The 13,820-nt window shown below is 44.9% G+C and overlaps 1 protein-coding gene across 1 annotated transcript in view; it reads right to left on the minus strand.

The window, feature by feature from the left end:
- The window catches only part of Prune2 (prune homolog 2 with BCH domain), a 267,188-nt gene extending 253,772 nt beyond the window's left edge, over positions 1 to 13,416 (minus strand). The window contains exon 1 of the mRNA XM_085833931.1: positions 13,238 to 13,416. Coding sequence (XP_085690057.1) covers positions 13,238 to 13,273 — 36 coding nt within the window. The 5' untranslated portion in view covers positions 13,274 to 13,416. The remainder of the gene's footprint in view (positions 1 to 13,237) is intronic.
- Positions 13,417 to 13,820: the final 404 nt, after the last annotated feature.

Below are 13,820 nucleotides of genomic sequence, written 5' to 3' on the forward strand. Positions count from 1 at the left end.
TGTGACTGTGAAATGATGTCCTGTCTTTCTGCTGGAGGTGGGCTCTATAAGTTTCCTCTCTCTACTGTCGGGCATTTCATCAAAGGTCCCTCCCTATGAGTCCTGGAAGTCTCTCACCTCCCAGGTCTCTGGTGCATTCTGGGGGGGGGGGTCCCCCCAACCTTCTATTTCCTGAGGTTTTCTGTTTACATTCTTTCTGCTGGTCTTCACTTGGGCACTTCAGCTTCTTGATTCTTTTGAGTCCTGTGGACTGTATCTTGTGTATTCTGTTTAGGCTCTGCATTTCTAAGGAAGCCAGTCCCTTCTTCAGTTCTTGTCTCCACTGTCTCCAGGAAAGCCCACTGCTTTCTCTCCTTTCTTCTTGCTGCCAGGTCCTGAGAAGCCCCAAATCCTTGTGCTTTGTATCACAAAACTAAGGGACATAAGCTAATTTTAACCCATACAACACCACAAATGAGTGTAGGGTTGGTGATTAGAACCAAAGATGATCTGCATGGAAGCACTGCTGAGTCTTTGTCCTCCCAAACCAATTACACTCCTACCGGAAGGGGGATAGCTGCATATTTATCCCCTGGGCTTACATTTCTTGTTCTAGAAGATCCGGGAGGCCTCAGGCCTCTCACAGGCAGTGTGACTGCGGTAAGGCCAGACCTCCCAGACACAGCTCCATTTCCTGTTGGCCATTATCTCCTAAAGGGGACATGAGTGGTGATTCCCACTTCCTGGCCAATCCATGACCCAGAACTCCACTATTCACACAGTGACTTTGGGCTGACAGCATCAACACCTCCTGAGAGCATGCTACAATCTGTAGTCACGAAGTCTGTGTTCTCCAAGATCTAAGATGTCCTACCTACTGGACACTCTTTTCTGAAGACTATTGTGTCCCTGTGTTTGTTGAATGCAAAGTAGGCTAAGAATCTTGGCACGGTGTTCTAGAAAGTTAAAGACATTTACTAGCCCTCTGCAGAGAGTGTGCTACATTGACATCTTTCGGCCTCAGTTTCCCCCTCTATAGAGTGGGACTAATAATACCTAAGTATTGTGGTTACAATCAAGTGTTGACCAGAGCACAGCGGATGTCAGGACTGGCAGAAGGAGATTTTAAAGGCACTCTGGGCAGAAGCAGGGGTACTAGAAATTTTGGGCATGCAAGACATGAATTTAATTTGATAGATCCTGCCTGTCCCTCAATGCTTTATGCTTTGTGGATTTTTTTTTTATAAAGCCAAAATGTATTTAGAAAAGAGTTGTCTAGCTAGGAATTTTGACATACAGCACATAATACATTTCCAGAACCGTCTGCCTCAGAGCATGCCAATATTTATGTTCATGATTTAGCATCTACACGGCACAGGCTCTGTTTGGTTTCTCTTCCCAGTGAACACTCAGAAGAAAGAAGAGTCATCTCAAGTAAATTTCCTTGGACTAGGCAAAGCCATCTCGACATGGTGTTTAGACTTACACACTGTGTACCGGCCCTTCAATTAGACCATGGGATCTCAAGGAGAAAGATCGGGATTTTCAGGGTTTTTACCCTTACAAGTTATAAAGCCTAGATTAATCCTGAACCTGACTTCCCTAAGCTAAAACTATTCATTAGTTCATCAATAAAGAACTTGTTGGGGAGGAGGGTTAGAATAGAGGAAAAAGAGAGGGTGAGCTAGAGAGAATGGAAGGAAGGATTTGATCAGATCACATGCCTTTCCTGCAGCAGGGAAAGAGCTTTGATTGTAGGCAATTAAACTTCGTTCCCACATCGAACTCTCAAGGAGATCAACAGAACTGGCATCTATATTGTCCCATGACAGGTATATCAGATAAGCCCGCAGATTCTTCACAGCCCCCGTCTCTCGGGCACCTCTTCCCATTCTTGGTGACATTTGGTCTCCAGACCCTGTGGTACTCAGCATGCTTCTACCAATGACACATTCATTAATCTCACACTTGCTATTGCACATCAGAATCTGCCACGCTAACCTCCAAAGCTCAGTGTGTGTATTCCTATGTGAGGACTTCCCTGTCACCTGGTCTCCTCCCGGAAAAGTGCCCTGTATTTTAATTCCATCATTCTTTAAAAAATATTTTACATTTATTTATGTTTATTTTATGAGTCTGAAAGTTTTCCCTGCATGGATATGTGTGAGGCATGCACATGCTTGGTACCTGATGCCTGTGGAGGTCAGAAGAAGGCACTGGATCCCCTGACACAGAGGTAATGGATGGTTTTGAACCACCATGTAAGTATCAGAAGTTGAACCTGGGTCCTCTGCAAGAGCAATAAGTGCTCTTACCTGCTGAGCCATCTCCATGGCAACCACCATCATTCTCCTTTATGCAGATGAGCCCAAGCTGCCATCTCACCAGGACCTTCAGACCATCTTTTGAAAGGATGGACCAACTTTTTGGCCCCACAGATGCTGGGAAATCAGAAAAGGCATCCTTCACTTAGCTCTCCTACTAAAGTCCTTGTTAAGGCTGTATGTCCTTGGCCAAGGCTGTACTTCATCTCTCTGATCCCATTCTCATCTATGATACAAACATTAATAGCAATTATGAACTGAATACTATGTTCTGAATTACTAGCAATAACAGTATCCTTCAATGTTTTTAAGGGAATTGATTTTGGAACCCTGAGGCTACCAAAGGCCGTAGATGCTCAAGTCTCCTATATAATGAGAGAAAACCACCTAAGACCACAACCCTCCTGAGAGACCTTTGACATTGAAGAGTGACAAAGGAAAGGGATGTCATGTTCTTCAGTAGTGTAGCCAATCAAAATTTGCCCATGCTACAGTAATTGAGACCCCACCCATACAACCGCATTTAAATTTAGTTGATCCAATACACGTGGAAGCAAGAGTAAGATTTGTTGAGAAGGAGGGCTTCAGTGCATGAAGGAGTGAGGATGAATTCAATAAGAACCAGCGAAGACGCTGCCCTTTTCGCTATAGGCCTCTAGCCACCAACAAGGAAAGGCCAGCAAGGTTTTGATGGCCTTTTCTCTGGTAGCCAAGGAGAGATAGAAGATGTTTCTTCAATTGGGGTAGGAAGCCAATCCAATCTACCTTACTACAAGCCAGGCGAGATTGAAATTCAGAAAATAAAGAGTTCAGAGACTGAGGGTGGCATTGGCTAGGAAAGGGCTTAATCAGGCCCTGAGCTGGACCTCCAGCATAGAAGACAAAACTCAGTAGACAATGATGTTCAGACAGTGACCCCTAGCCTCTGAAGAGAGGGGCCCAGGGTACTTCTATCCTGGGAGCAGCCAGGTGTGTGTTGTCCTCTTGGATATACCCATAGGCTATAAACAGCTGGACTGAATTGACCATCTGCCTTTCTGCATTCTTAGAGCCAGGTGCTGGCCTGGCCAGATGACCATGTCTGTGAAAACATGCCTGAAGAAGGCAGAGAATGTATGGTTTGGACAGGTTTCTGTTTCTGCCCTTTATGGGGGAAAAGGCAGGAAGTCCAACATGAACATTTCTCTATATGCAAAAGTCATTCATTAATTTATATAAGAAATGTTTTCACAGGAAAAATCTGGGCTTTATTAAATGAATAGGCTTCCTTTTTAAAGAAGGTGGGTCCTTATAGGTCTTGATTTTTCAACTAAAGAAAAATGTGATTCCTAAATAGGGCTCCTTCATAAAAACCCTCCCAAATATTTGACAGACTGGCAAGAGTTTGCCCTGCATCCTTCTAAGGCTTTGCCCGAAGGCCGTTTCATGCACACGGTCTTGGCTATGTTCTCCTAGAGTCCAGAATCAAGTGAATTATTGCTTCAAGGTGGGAGTTGAGGTGAATACTCACATCTCAGGCATGCCAAGGACTCATGCCTCCCCACAGCTCATATTTATAGTACCATTACCCTCCGCACTAACTCATGATCACTTGTGATAAATACATTTCACAAACCTACCTGCTTGACTCATGAGGCCTCACCGGACAGCAAAAGCTCATTCTCCATGCAACTGCTTCTTCCTTTTTCTCTCTTAGTCCTCTTAATAAAAATTATTTTTCTGAAATTGCTTACACACCATAACTTTCCTCTTAAACAGTACACCAAGATTACAGATCTTTCCCCCTTGGCTACTATAATGGATGGATGGATGGATGGATGTGACATCAGAGTTGGTATGTCACCCACGGGTTAGACTCATCCGTAGAACTATTTACCTCACACTAAATGCAATGTACACACCAAAGGCCTAGGCTTACTTCTTTAAGATACTGTTTGATTAGCTTTTGTTTATACTGTACTTCCATCAGAATCAATCAGCAACTTCTATCATCTACTCTGGAGAAAAGCAAACGCAGTTTTGTGGCAAAGAGCTTATTAAGGTGCTAGTGCATGTGATGGGAGCTGACTGCTGTGTGTTCTTACCAAACCCAGGCCTTGCCCTGAGCAATCTTGAGGTGTCTTCTCACAGACAGAAGACAGAACTTGCAGGATTCTCCTGTGAAAAGTTTAACAGTGGGTGTGATGGTTAGTTTGAATTTTCAACTTGACACAGTTTAGAATTACCCAGGAAAAGAGCCTCAATGAGGAATTGTCTAGATCAGGTTGGCCTGTGCACAAGTGTATGCATGCTTTTCTCGATCATATTAATTGGAGTGGAAAGACCCATCCACTGTGGGGGACACCATTTCCTGGGCAAGGGAACTCTTTATGAGAGTGGGAAACTCAAGCCGGCCACTGGCATGCTCCTGACTATGAATGTCATGTAACTTAACAGCATCAAGTTCCTGCCACCTTGACTTCCCCATGATGATGGACTGGAACCTGGAACTGTGAGCCAAATAAACCCTTCTCCCTTAAGTTGGCTTTGTCAGTGTATTTTATCACAGCAAAAGGAAATGAAACTGAGACAGTCCCCAGTATGTTTCAGTAATCAATTTCAGCTGTCCGAAGGAAAGCTACCTCGGCTGAATTTCCCCATGCTGGACAGACTTTGGGCTGGCACAGGCTGCCAGAGAATTGAGCTTAGACAGGGGAATTGCTGGCTTTGAGACTCCTCCTGTGCTGGGTTTCGGGTTTTCTTCTAAGCTGCATCACCACGCACACTTCACTTCCCCTGAATCTTTTTGTCCCTCCCTTTTCTCTTTCCTCCCTTCTGATTCCGTCTTTTGTTCACTTTCTCCTTTGCTTTACTCTGCATGCTGAGCACAACCATTAGTTCTCTGTGGCACCGCCACAGGAGCATGCTGGAAAGCCAGTGCAGGCTGGGCACAAGACAGCAGCAGCAACACAACTCTCCTTCAAGCTGTGCCCACTGCAGGTCACCACTCCTTACAGGCAGCCATCAAAGTAACCACAACGTGCTCCCCAGGTCAGTCAAAACCCTGAGACCCTCTGCCTAACCAAATAGTGCTCCCATGACCTTAGCGCTTATATATTGTTTCCCATTTTAGCCTCTTACAATGCATTTTTATTATTAAACTTCATCAAATACCTACACTAGTTCCAGTTATACTAAAAACTAGTCATATTCTCTGTCCTCCAAAAAACTTGCCAGTTACTTCTTCTCCTTTGGGCACGCAACCTCACAGCTTATCTCATTACAAACGTGCAATAGTGTTGCTTGATTGTTCAGTTGTCCAAGGCTTTTAATATAAAACCCACAGCACAGAGATGTGACCTTCCCTATCTCCGGGGCTTGATAGTGTTAAACAAAGCAAATTCCTCTTAGAGCTACAACAGATATTCTGGTTGAAATAAAGTGAGATAAGAATTGCCCCCATTTCTGTGACAGGGAGCAGGGTTGTCTGTGACACAGAACAGGGTTTCTCTTTGACAGTGAATAGGCTTTCTTGTCCACTAGTGGCCCTTGCCACCTTTCTGCTACCATGGATGGAGACCATGGCTTCATTTTGACATGTGCCCACCTGCTGTAGCATTAGAAAGGGGATTCTCTTCTCCTTCTCACTTCCCAAACAGGAAACTCAAGACTCAAGAAGGCAAAGTACTCAAGATGGTGTGGCTGTTAGCTGGCAATGTCAGAGTCAGGATCTGCAATCGGGCATCTGGCTGCAGAACCCACATGCAGCGGCAATGCTGCAGTCAGGGACAAGAAACATGGATCAGAAGGCTGCCCAAGGTGCTTCCAAACCCAGAACTCATGAACTAGGAAAATCTAAGTTCCTATTCAAGGTAAGTAGCTTCTCCCATGGTTGTCTAGCACTCATAGTTCAAGGTCGCAAATGCACAATTGTGTGTCCCTTAGTGTCTTCGGGGAGGTCAGCAGACACAGAGGATAAGAACACAAGCTTTGGATTCTGTCCATATCTATTTCAGCTACTGGTTTGAAGGGCTCATCCAAGTTATCTTTTACAAAAAAAAAAAAAAAATCTAGTTCTCAGATGTGAGCAAATGAACCCTAGCTAGACATAATTTATTGTTAACATACATTCAATCCCAGATATATTATCATAAAGTATATTTATTATGTATTCTTGCCAGGAGTTAGAAGAATAAGCCAAATCATAATAAAGATACCTTTTATTTTAAAAGGAGTAAAAAAATAAAAACTACAAAGGAAATTTTATTTCTAAAATAGTAAGCTTAGGAAATTAAATGTCATTGTGCTTGGCTCCAAAACATGGACTATTACATACATAAACCTATACAGATTTTGCACATGAATACAAAGATGTCTAGACTTTTCCATTATAAGGTCGTCAGCATTCCTGGGAAATTCAGGTCACAGCCTGAGAGTTACATGAAGTAAGTGGATGATCACTGTTATGCCCTGCTTCAGCCCCAGCGGCTGGGCAAGAACTCTGGTTCAGAGCTCTTCATAAATTTGTTCCATGTATGATATGTGCAGTGCTAAGTATGGATGTCCCTGGCCCATCAAAAAAAAAATGTTGTACCATTGCTCTTACTCTCTGGGATGTTGAAAGTCTTCCCAGCCGACCTCTCTGATGCTTTTAGTAATAATGTATGTGCACAGAGCAAGTTGGGCGAGCTGGGATTGGAGACCATCCAACTTTTTCTCTCCAAACCACACTACAGAAGTCTGGATCTAACAATTCCATTATTCCTTCATTTACTAGTTGTGGCTCTACAAAGATTTGCCTTATATATGCCCCTTCCCCCCATGCTTTGGTTCTGTCAATATTTACGTATCCCAAGCACCTAGGGATAACAGCTAGCATCGTAAGGACATTTTGTGTTACCATGTGCAAAGCATTGCATAGCTCCCCACCTTCTTGCCAATGAACCCGGCATCTTGCAGACTGTTAACCAGTCCTGCTCCAGATTTAGACCGGAGAGCATTTAGACCATCCAGCTCTTAATTTTTATTGAGCCACTGAATTCTGACATGCCTTGACTGGGACTCTTGATTTATGGCTTCATTCATTCTAAAAAAGACATATCCAAGCATCTAGCACCATGCCAGGTTACAGAAATACAATGGTAAGCAAAAATCATGTGGGGGCCCCACTCTCTACTCTTAGAACACCGGCATTAATCAAACATGCCCAATATAATGACAAACTGAGATAGAAGATTTAAAAGCATATTTTTTAAAGGCTGGTGTACAGACAAGAAGAGGGCAGGGTAGGCAGGGAGGATTTCCTTTCTTCACCTCATTTGAAGAAGTGGCAGCTGCTATATAAGCCAAAGGTAAAGGCAGAGGAGCCAGAAGAGGGTAATGGCATTGTTGTGCTAAGGATGTTATTCATACTCTAAGAGAGATGGAAAGTAACCACAAGATTTTAAGATGGAGAAATTGGTCGAGAGGCTACAGCAATGCTCAAGGTTTTAAGTGAGGAGGGGTGGAGGGTGGATAGAAGATGCTTTCAGCTCTGAGTGCCAGATCCATTTGAGGCTCCTTTGCAGCCTGAGAGCTATTGTAGAATTCCAGTATGTTGGTCATTGCAGTCAAGGGTGAAGGAGAGGCTGTTTCCAGATGCATAAACTGGATGACCCACAATGCCCTTCATTATCATAATGTCCTATAGCAGGAGAGCAGCTTGGGAGTGAGTGGAGAGGGGAGTCATTGCTCTAAGCTCCGTGCTAAGAGCCATAGTCATCTCATTTTGATTATACAAAAACAAAACAAAAAACAAAAAACAAAAAAAAACAAACAGAAAAACCACACACACACAAAGTAAATACCATTATATATTTCTCAGCTTTAAAGCTACCTCTGTGGGTCTAACTTTTCAGGGCAATAGAGAGCTCCATTGGCTTCACTACGTCTCTCAGGATGAATACTTTCCCTCTCTGGACACCAAAGCCCAAAGGTCAAAGAAAGGATCTGGGGTGATGCCAGAGCCTATGAATAGACTATTTTGGTATCTCAGATAGGGAAGCCACATGGCTGTGCAGGCTGTGTACGGCATGAACCCAGAGGTACTATGTATGTCAAGGTCTACATGAATGCCACCGCCTTCATAACCAGTCTAGCCTCTTTTCTGTTTTCTCCAAACAACTACAAACTCTGTGACTCCCCAGTCACCCTAGGAGCCAAGAAGAGTCAATGACCAAAGCCATGTCATATTCATTGCCTATTGGCTCTCTCCTCTTTTACAGCTTTTTTTCAACCCCACCATCCCATTCCCATTCTTTCCTGTTAAGATGGAACTCTGGAGAAAGGGGCATGCCAAGAAAGCATGAGCTTTTTTTCACGAAGACACCATGCCTTGCAAGAGTGTCTCAGATTGGTGCTCCAAACTCAAAAAAAAAAAAAAAAAAAAAAAAAAAACCAAAAAACAGCAATATCCACTCAAAGAAACAGTGCTTAGTGGCAAGCAGGCTACACCAAACCTGGCCGCTTTTTTTAGGTGACATAAAATATCCCCAAACCACAGACTGAAAAGTACCCTGTCCATTGATCACATGCCCTCCAGGACCCAAGCTGCTGTGTAAATAGCAATGGGCAGCTCTTTTCTTTGAGACAGACCACTGCACTCTGACATCGGGTTGCTGGGAAAAGGTATGGTCTGATTGTTTTTTAAAGGTCCTGAGGCTAAAGCAATTCTCAGCTGCTGGTCTGGATTATTCCACAGTGAGAAATGGAGATGACTTTTTACCTAGTCAAGGGCTCATTTCTCACCAGCCCACAAGCAGATGATACTGCACTCACAGAATTGGTTTAGAAGCCTGATTTCCTGTTCATAAATGCTCCGAGCAGAGGGCAGTGACTCAAGCAGGGAATGGTAGAGTATGACTGTAAACCCAGAGATAGAGAGGCAGAGTTTCAAAATCTCAAGGCCATCCTGGTCTACAAGAGACCCTACCTCAAAAAATCAAAACAGGAAAACGGTTCCTGAACTCATGCTTGGTGGAAACCAATCCTGTGACCCCAGATCAGAATACTTAAGAGTTCCATTATTATTGCCCCTTACCACTGTGGTCCTTTCCCAAATGCTTCTTAAAAATCTCTTTTCGGGGTTCTGAGAAATGGCTCCATGGGTAAAGGATGACAAACCTCAGTTTGATCTCTGGGACCCACATAGGGATAAGAGAGGACTAACTCCCGCAAATTGTCCTCTGACCTCCACACATAGGTGTGTGTGCACGCCTGTGCACGGCACTTCTTTCCAAGGCAGTTGTTCAGGAAGAGTTGAATCTGTGAATTCTTGTTCCAGTGTTATACATCCCTGAGTATACACTAACAATCAGCCCACACTGCATTTGTCTCCTCTAGAAGTCCCACTGCGGACATGAGTGCCTCAGCTGTCACTGCTGACGTGGCAGATGTGCCCCTGGTCTGCAGGCATGACGCCACATTCACTTTACAAACAGCATTCCTTGGATATCGGATGTGTCCTGTTTTTCTAGAAGCAGCAGATGACCCTCCAAGGCTGACTCATGACCTGGTGTGGGAGGCAGCGGTCTCCACCCACCAGCAGCTGTGTAAATTGCATCAGCTCGTGGTATCTGGATGTACAGGAGGCTCAGCAACTGGTCTACTCAATATGGGCACTCTGGCTTCTTGCCAGACAAATGCCACGGCTCTCTATTCACCCACAGGTTATCATCCCTTGGTTATAGTTATAATTCCTCCCCCAAAGTTCATGATAACTTGAAGTTTACTTCCATGAATTAGTTCTTGACCTGAACACTCTTCTGAGAGGAATTCTGGGAACCTGGGAACATTTCCCAAATCACAGGCAGGAATCCCTTCTTCCCCACCTTCCCTCTTCAAGCTCTCCTACACAGGAATAGTGTAAGTAAGAAAGACATAAACATACAAACCGTTAATAGAACAGAAAGCGAGGTAGAACCTGAATGGGCTGATCTGAACTTCAGAACTGTTTCTGCCTCTGTTCCAAGTCTGCATGGACGGGTAGGGGAAGAGCCAGGGAATGCTGGCAAAGAGAAGAAAAATGTCTTCTCCCTTTCGTTTCAATATCCAGCAGTGGCCATGGAGAACAGAAGCATAGCTGCGTTCTCATGGGGTTTGGAAGGCATCTCCATCCACACAATAGTAGCTCCCCTTGGCTGCGGTTGCCCTTGGCTTGGTCCTTGCTCTCATCCTCTTACTGGACTCATCTCCTCCTTCTAGTTTAATATAGGGCCTGGAATGAAAACCGTCTCCTCTCAACAATGACGAATACCAAATGGTCTTAAGAGGGGAAAGCAGAGAAATCTCTCCAAAGTGTTTTGTTTGTTGGTTTGGTTTACGGAGCCAGGGGTGGGACTGAGACCTTCCATGGGTTCTCTCCTTTGAAATCTTGTCTCACCAAGGTTTTCAGGCTGTCTTGAACTCATTCTATAGCCCAGGCAGGCCTCAACCTTGTGATTCTCCTGCCTCCAAGTTGCTAGTTTCTGGGATTGCAGGCCTAACCAGGCTCAGAGCTCCCAAGTTTTGGTTCTTAGAGAATATAACCATGGCTCATAGCAAGGCCACTTCCTAGTCTGAAGTCTTCATTGTCTCCTGAAAGTAGCCAGCCCATGTTTAAACCTCAAAAGGAACCTCAACCATTTTAAACCATTCAAAGATACAGCTACAATCTATCAAAATAAATAACAAAACAAGAGGAAAATCTGGCAATCAGGCGGCTTTAAGTATCATATAGATCAATCTATATTAACTTTGAATAGGAAACAGCTTATCTACAGTTCTGTTCTAATTACGAGTCTAACAAAAGTTAAGTACAAAAATCAGAACAGTAAATTTCTTTTCCTTACAAGGCTTTCCAGAGCATTCCCAGAGCATGGAATTTTGGAAAGCCTACTATTTTACTATGAATAAACTTTTCAAAAACAAAAGGCATGTTGACAGACATATTTCACCAAGGAAAACACCACTTAAAGTGGTGGTTCTCCTAACGCTGCAACCCTTTAATACAGTTCCTCATGTTGTCGTGGCCCTCAAACATAAAATGATCTCTGATGCTACTTCGTAATTGTAATTTTGCTTCTGGTGTGAATTGCAATGTAGGTATCTGATATGCAGGATATCTAATATGCAACTCCCAAAGGGGTCACTACCCCTTATCAGTTGAGAACAACTTCTTCTTGAATATTGTATATTAAGCATGAATTTTATTATTGAAAACGTTTATTAGGAGAAATGTGTGGTGGCCAAAAGTGAACACACACATTTTTGGAGGCTGAGTGAGAAAGGTTAATTGTAATTTCTAGCCAGAAGTCTATTCTAAGAAAAGACCAATTTAGCTATAATTGTTCCTCTGGCTAATGCAGGAAGCTGGTAACAATTTCAAACAACCTCCTTTTTCCAGTTCTTTTTTTTTTTTAATGATGTAGAGCAATTGGTCGTCTAATGAAGGGACTCAGTAAATAAATTAGACATCACTTTCAGCTGATGATTCTGAAAGCGAATCTCCATTCCAGGAATTGTTCAGAAATGAGACTCACAGCGGACCACACAGTCTGAACATTACTGTTAGAAACCAAGACAACATATATGATGGACCATAGCCTCTGTCCCAGACTCTGCATTCATACTCGGTCCCTATCTGCTGACACACAGGCACATCCCACAAGCTTCCAGGGTTGACTTCACGTTTCCAACATCTTTCTCCTATTCCTAGGTGAGCTGAGCCTAAGACACAAGGCAGCGACTGAGTTTCTGCAGTAAATGGCTTTCTTTTCTTTTTCCAGTGTATCTTAGTGAAACTTCTAAGGGGTCAAAACCCACAGAAGTGATCAGACACTTTCTCAAATCTGAAACTAATCCTCCCAAACACTGCTGGTTGCCAGTCTGGAAGTCGGGATGGACTAAAGGCAGGAAACAAAGTATCAGCTTTAATCAACCTCAATGGCCTCTTTTTAAAAAGAAAGATGTCTGCACTTGATGCTCTGGTGGCCCTCCCTGCCCTTTGTTTTGCCCGATGACATCCTGCCTTATATTGGAGGCACCACCTCAACAGACTTTTAGTAGCTTCTTCTGTGAGGGTTTAAAGGTAACAGGCATCATACATTATGTATTTTCTCTTATGCCAAACCCATAAAGGTACTTTTGGTCTTCACAAAAGGTACACTTTCTAAATAAGCCTCCCTTTTGTTTTTTAAGTGCCAAGACTGAAACATTTCCTTTATGGTCATTATTATTATTGCCATGCTAGAGAAAAGTGCCTCTCCTGTTCCGAATGGGTAGCAAATGTGGAAACACAATGAAATTGCAGTTTATTGTTTACATTTTCAGACAGAAAAAATGCACAAGACCATCATGCAGGGCTCTCCCCTCAGCCCCATCAACCTCCGAATGAAGCCCCCTCAACCTTCAGCCTCTGCCACAGGGTGTGGAGAATACCATGGAATGCCTCTAAGTTCAGCTCTGAGCAGGCTCTGAGAGTTGCCACCCTGATCCAGGCAGAGCCCTGGCCCTCACAAGGGCTTTGCCACTCCCAGCCTAAGTACTGTCCCAGGGCTAGGTTCTTCCTTTTCACACCTACAGGTCTTGCATCTGGGGAAAGCTGGACTTTTTTCCTCCCGGAGGATCACCACCCTCCTTCACCCACTGTCCTTCGAAAGCAAACTCTCTCAGGACTGAGGCTCAGGAGACCAGTCACATCAGTTCAGACAGGCCTCACCACTCCACCTCTGCACCTTGCCTGACTGCGGAGGAAGATCGCTGAGACTAGAGTTGCAGATGTTCTTCGCTGGTGCAGCTTGCACACACAGACAAGTAATCCGCAAAGTTGTTTTCACCCTCCTCATCCTCCTCTGCTGCGCATCCTTTCCTCCGGACTCCAGCGGCACACACCCACACTCAGACACACATACACACGCACCCCTGCAGCTTCAATTTACCAGTTTAGATTTGGCGCGTTGCAAAAATTCTTCCATGTCTCTGCTAGGGACTGGGACCAGGGGTCCAGATGGAGAGCGCCGAGAGAGAAGAGCTGCGGTGGACTTGAGCGGGATCTCCAGAAAGTGGTCGCTTTGCGCAGGGACCAGCCGCTCCCTAGGCGGGCCGGCCGGGACTGAGCCCTCCTTGCTTCCTCTGGGCGGCTTGCCCAGCCCACGCCCCGCGGCAGCTCCAGCTCCGACTCTGTCCTAATAAGGAAAGTGGGTGTGCCGCCCGGGAGCCCAGGGACCGCCACCAGCTTGCTGGCACGCGCCTGGGGGCCCTGACGCGGGGCAGCTGGTGGGGGTGGCGAGGGGCTCCTTGGCCAATCGCAGAGCCCCGCGGTGGCCTCCTGACGCGGTGCGCTGAAAGATGCTGCAACCATGGACAGCGCCCAGAAGTGCATGCCAAGTGCCAGGCAGGGTCTGCTGCAGTGACACTGCTGCAGGCCTCAAGGCAGCCAGCAGCCAGCAAGGAAAGGTGGGAAGAGGGGCACTGGCCCCAGGAGGAGGTCTTGTCCTCGGCCAGCGCCTCTCTGGCTGGCTG

Source organism: Mus caroli, unplaced genomic scaffold (genome assembly GCF_978045245.1).
Source record: "Mus caroli unplaced genomic scaffold, Mus_caroli_1 scaffold_20, whole genome shotgun sequence".
In the NCBI taxonomy this organism is placed as follows: Eukaryota; Metazoa; Chordata; class Mammalia; order Rodentia; family Muridae; genus Mus; species Mus caroli.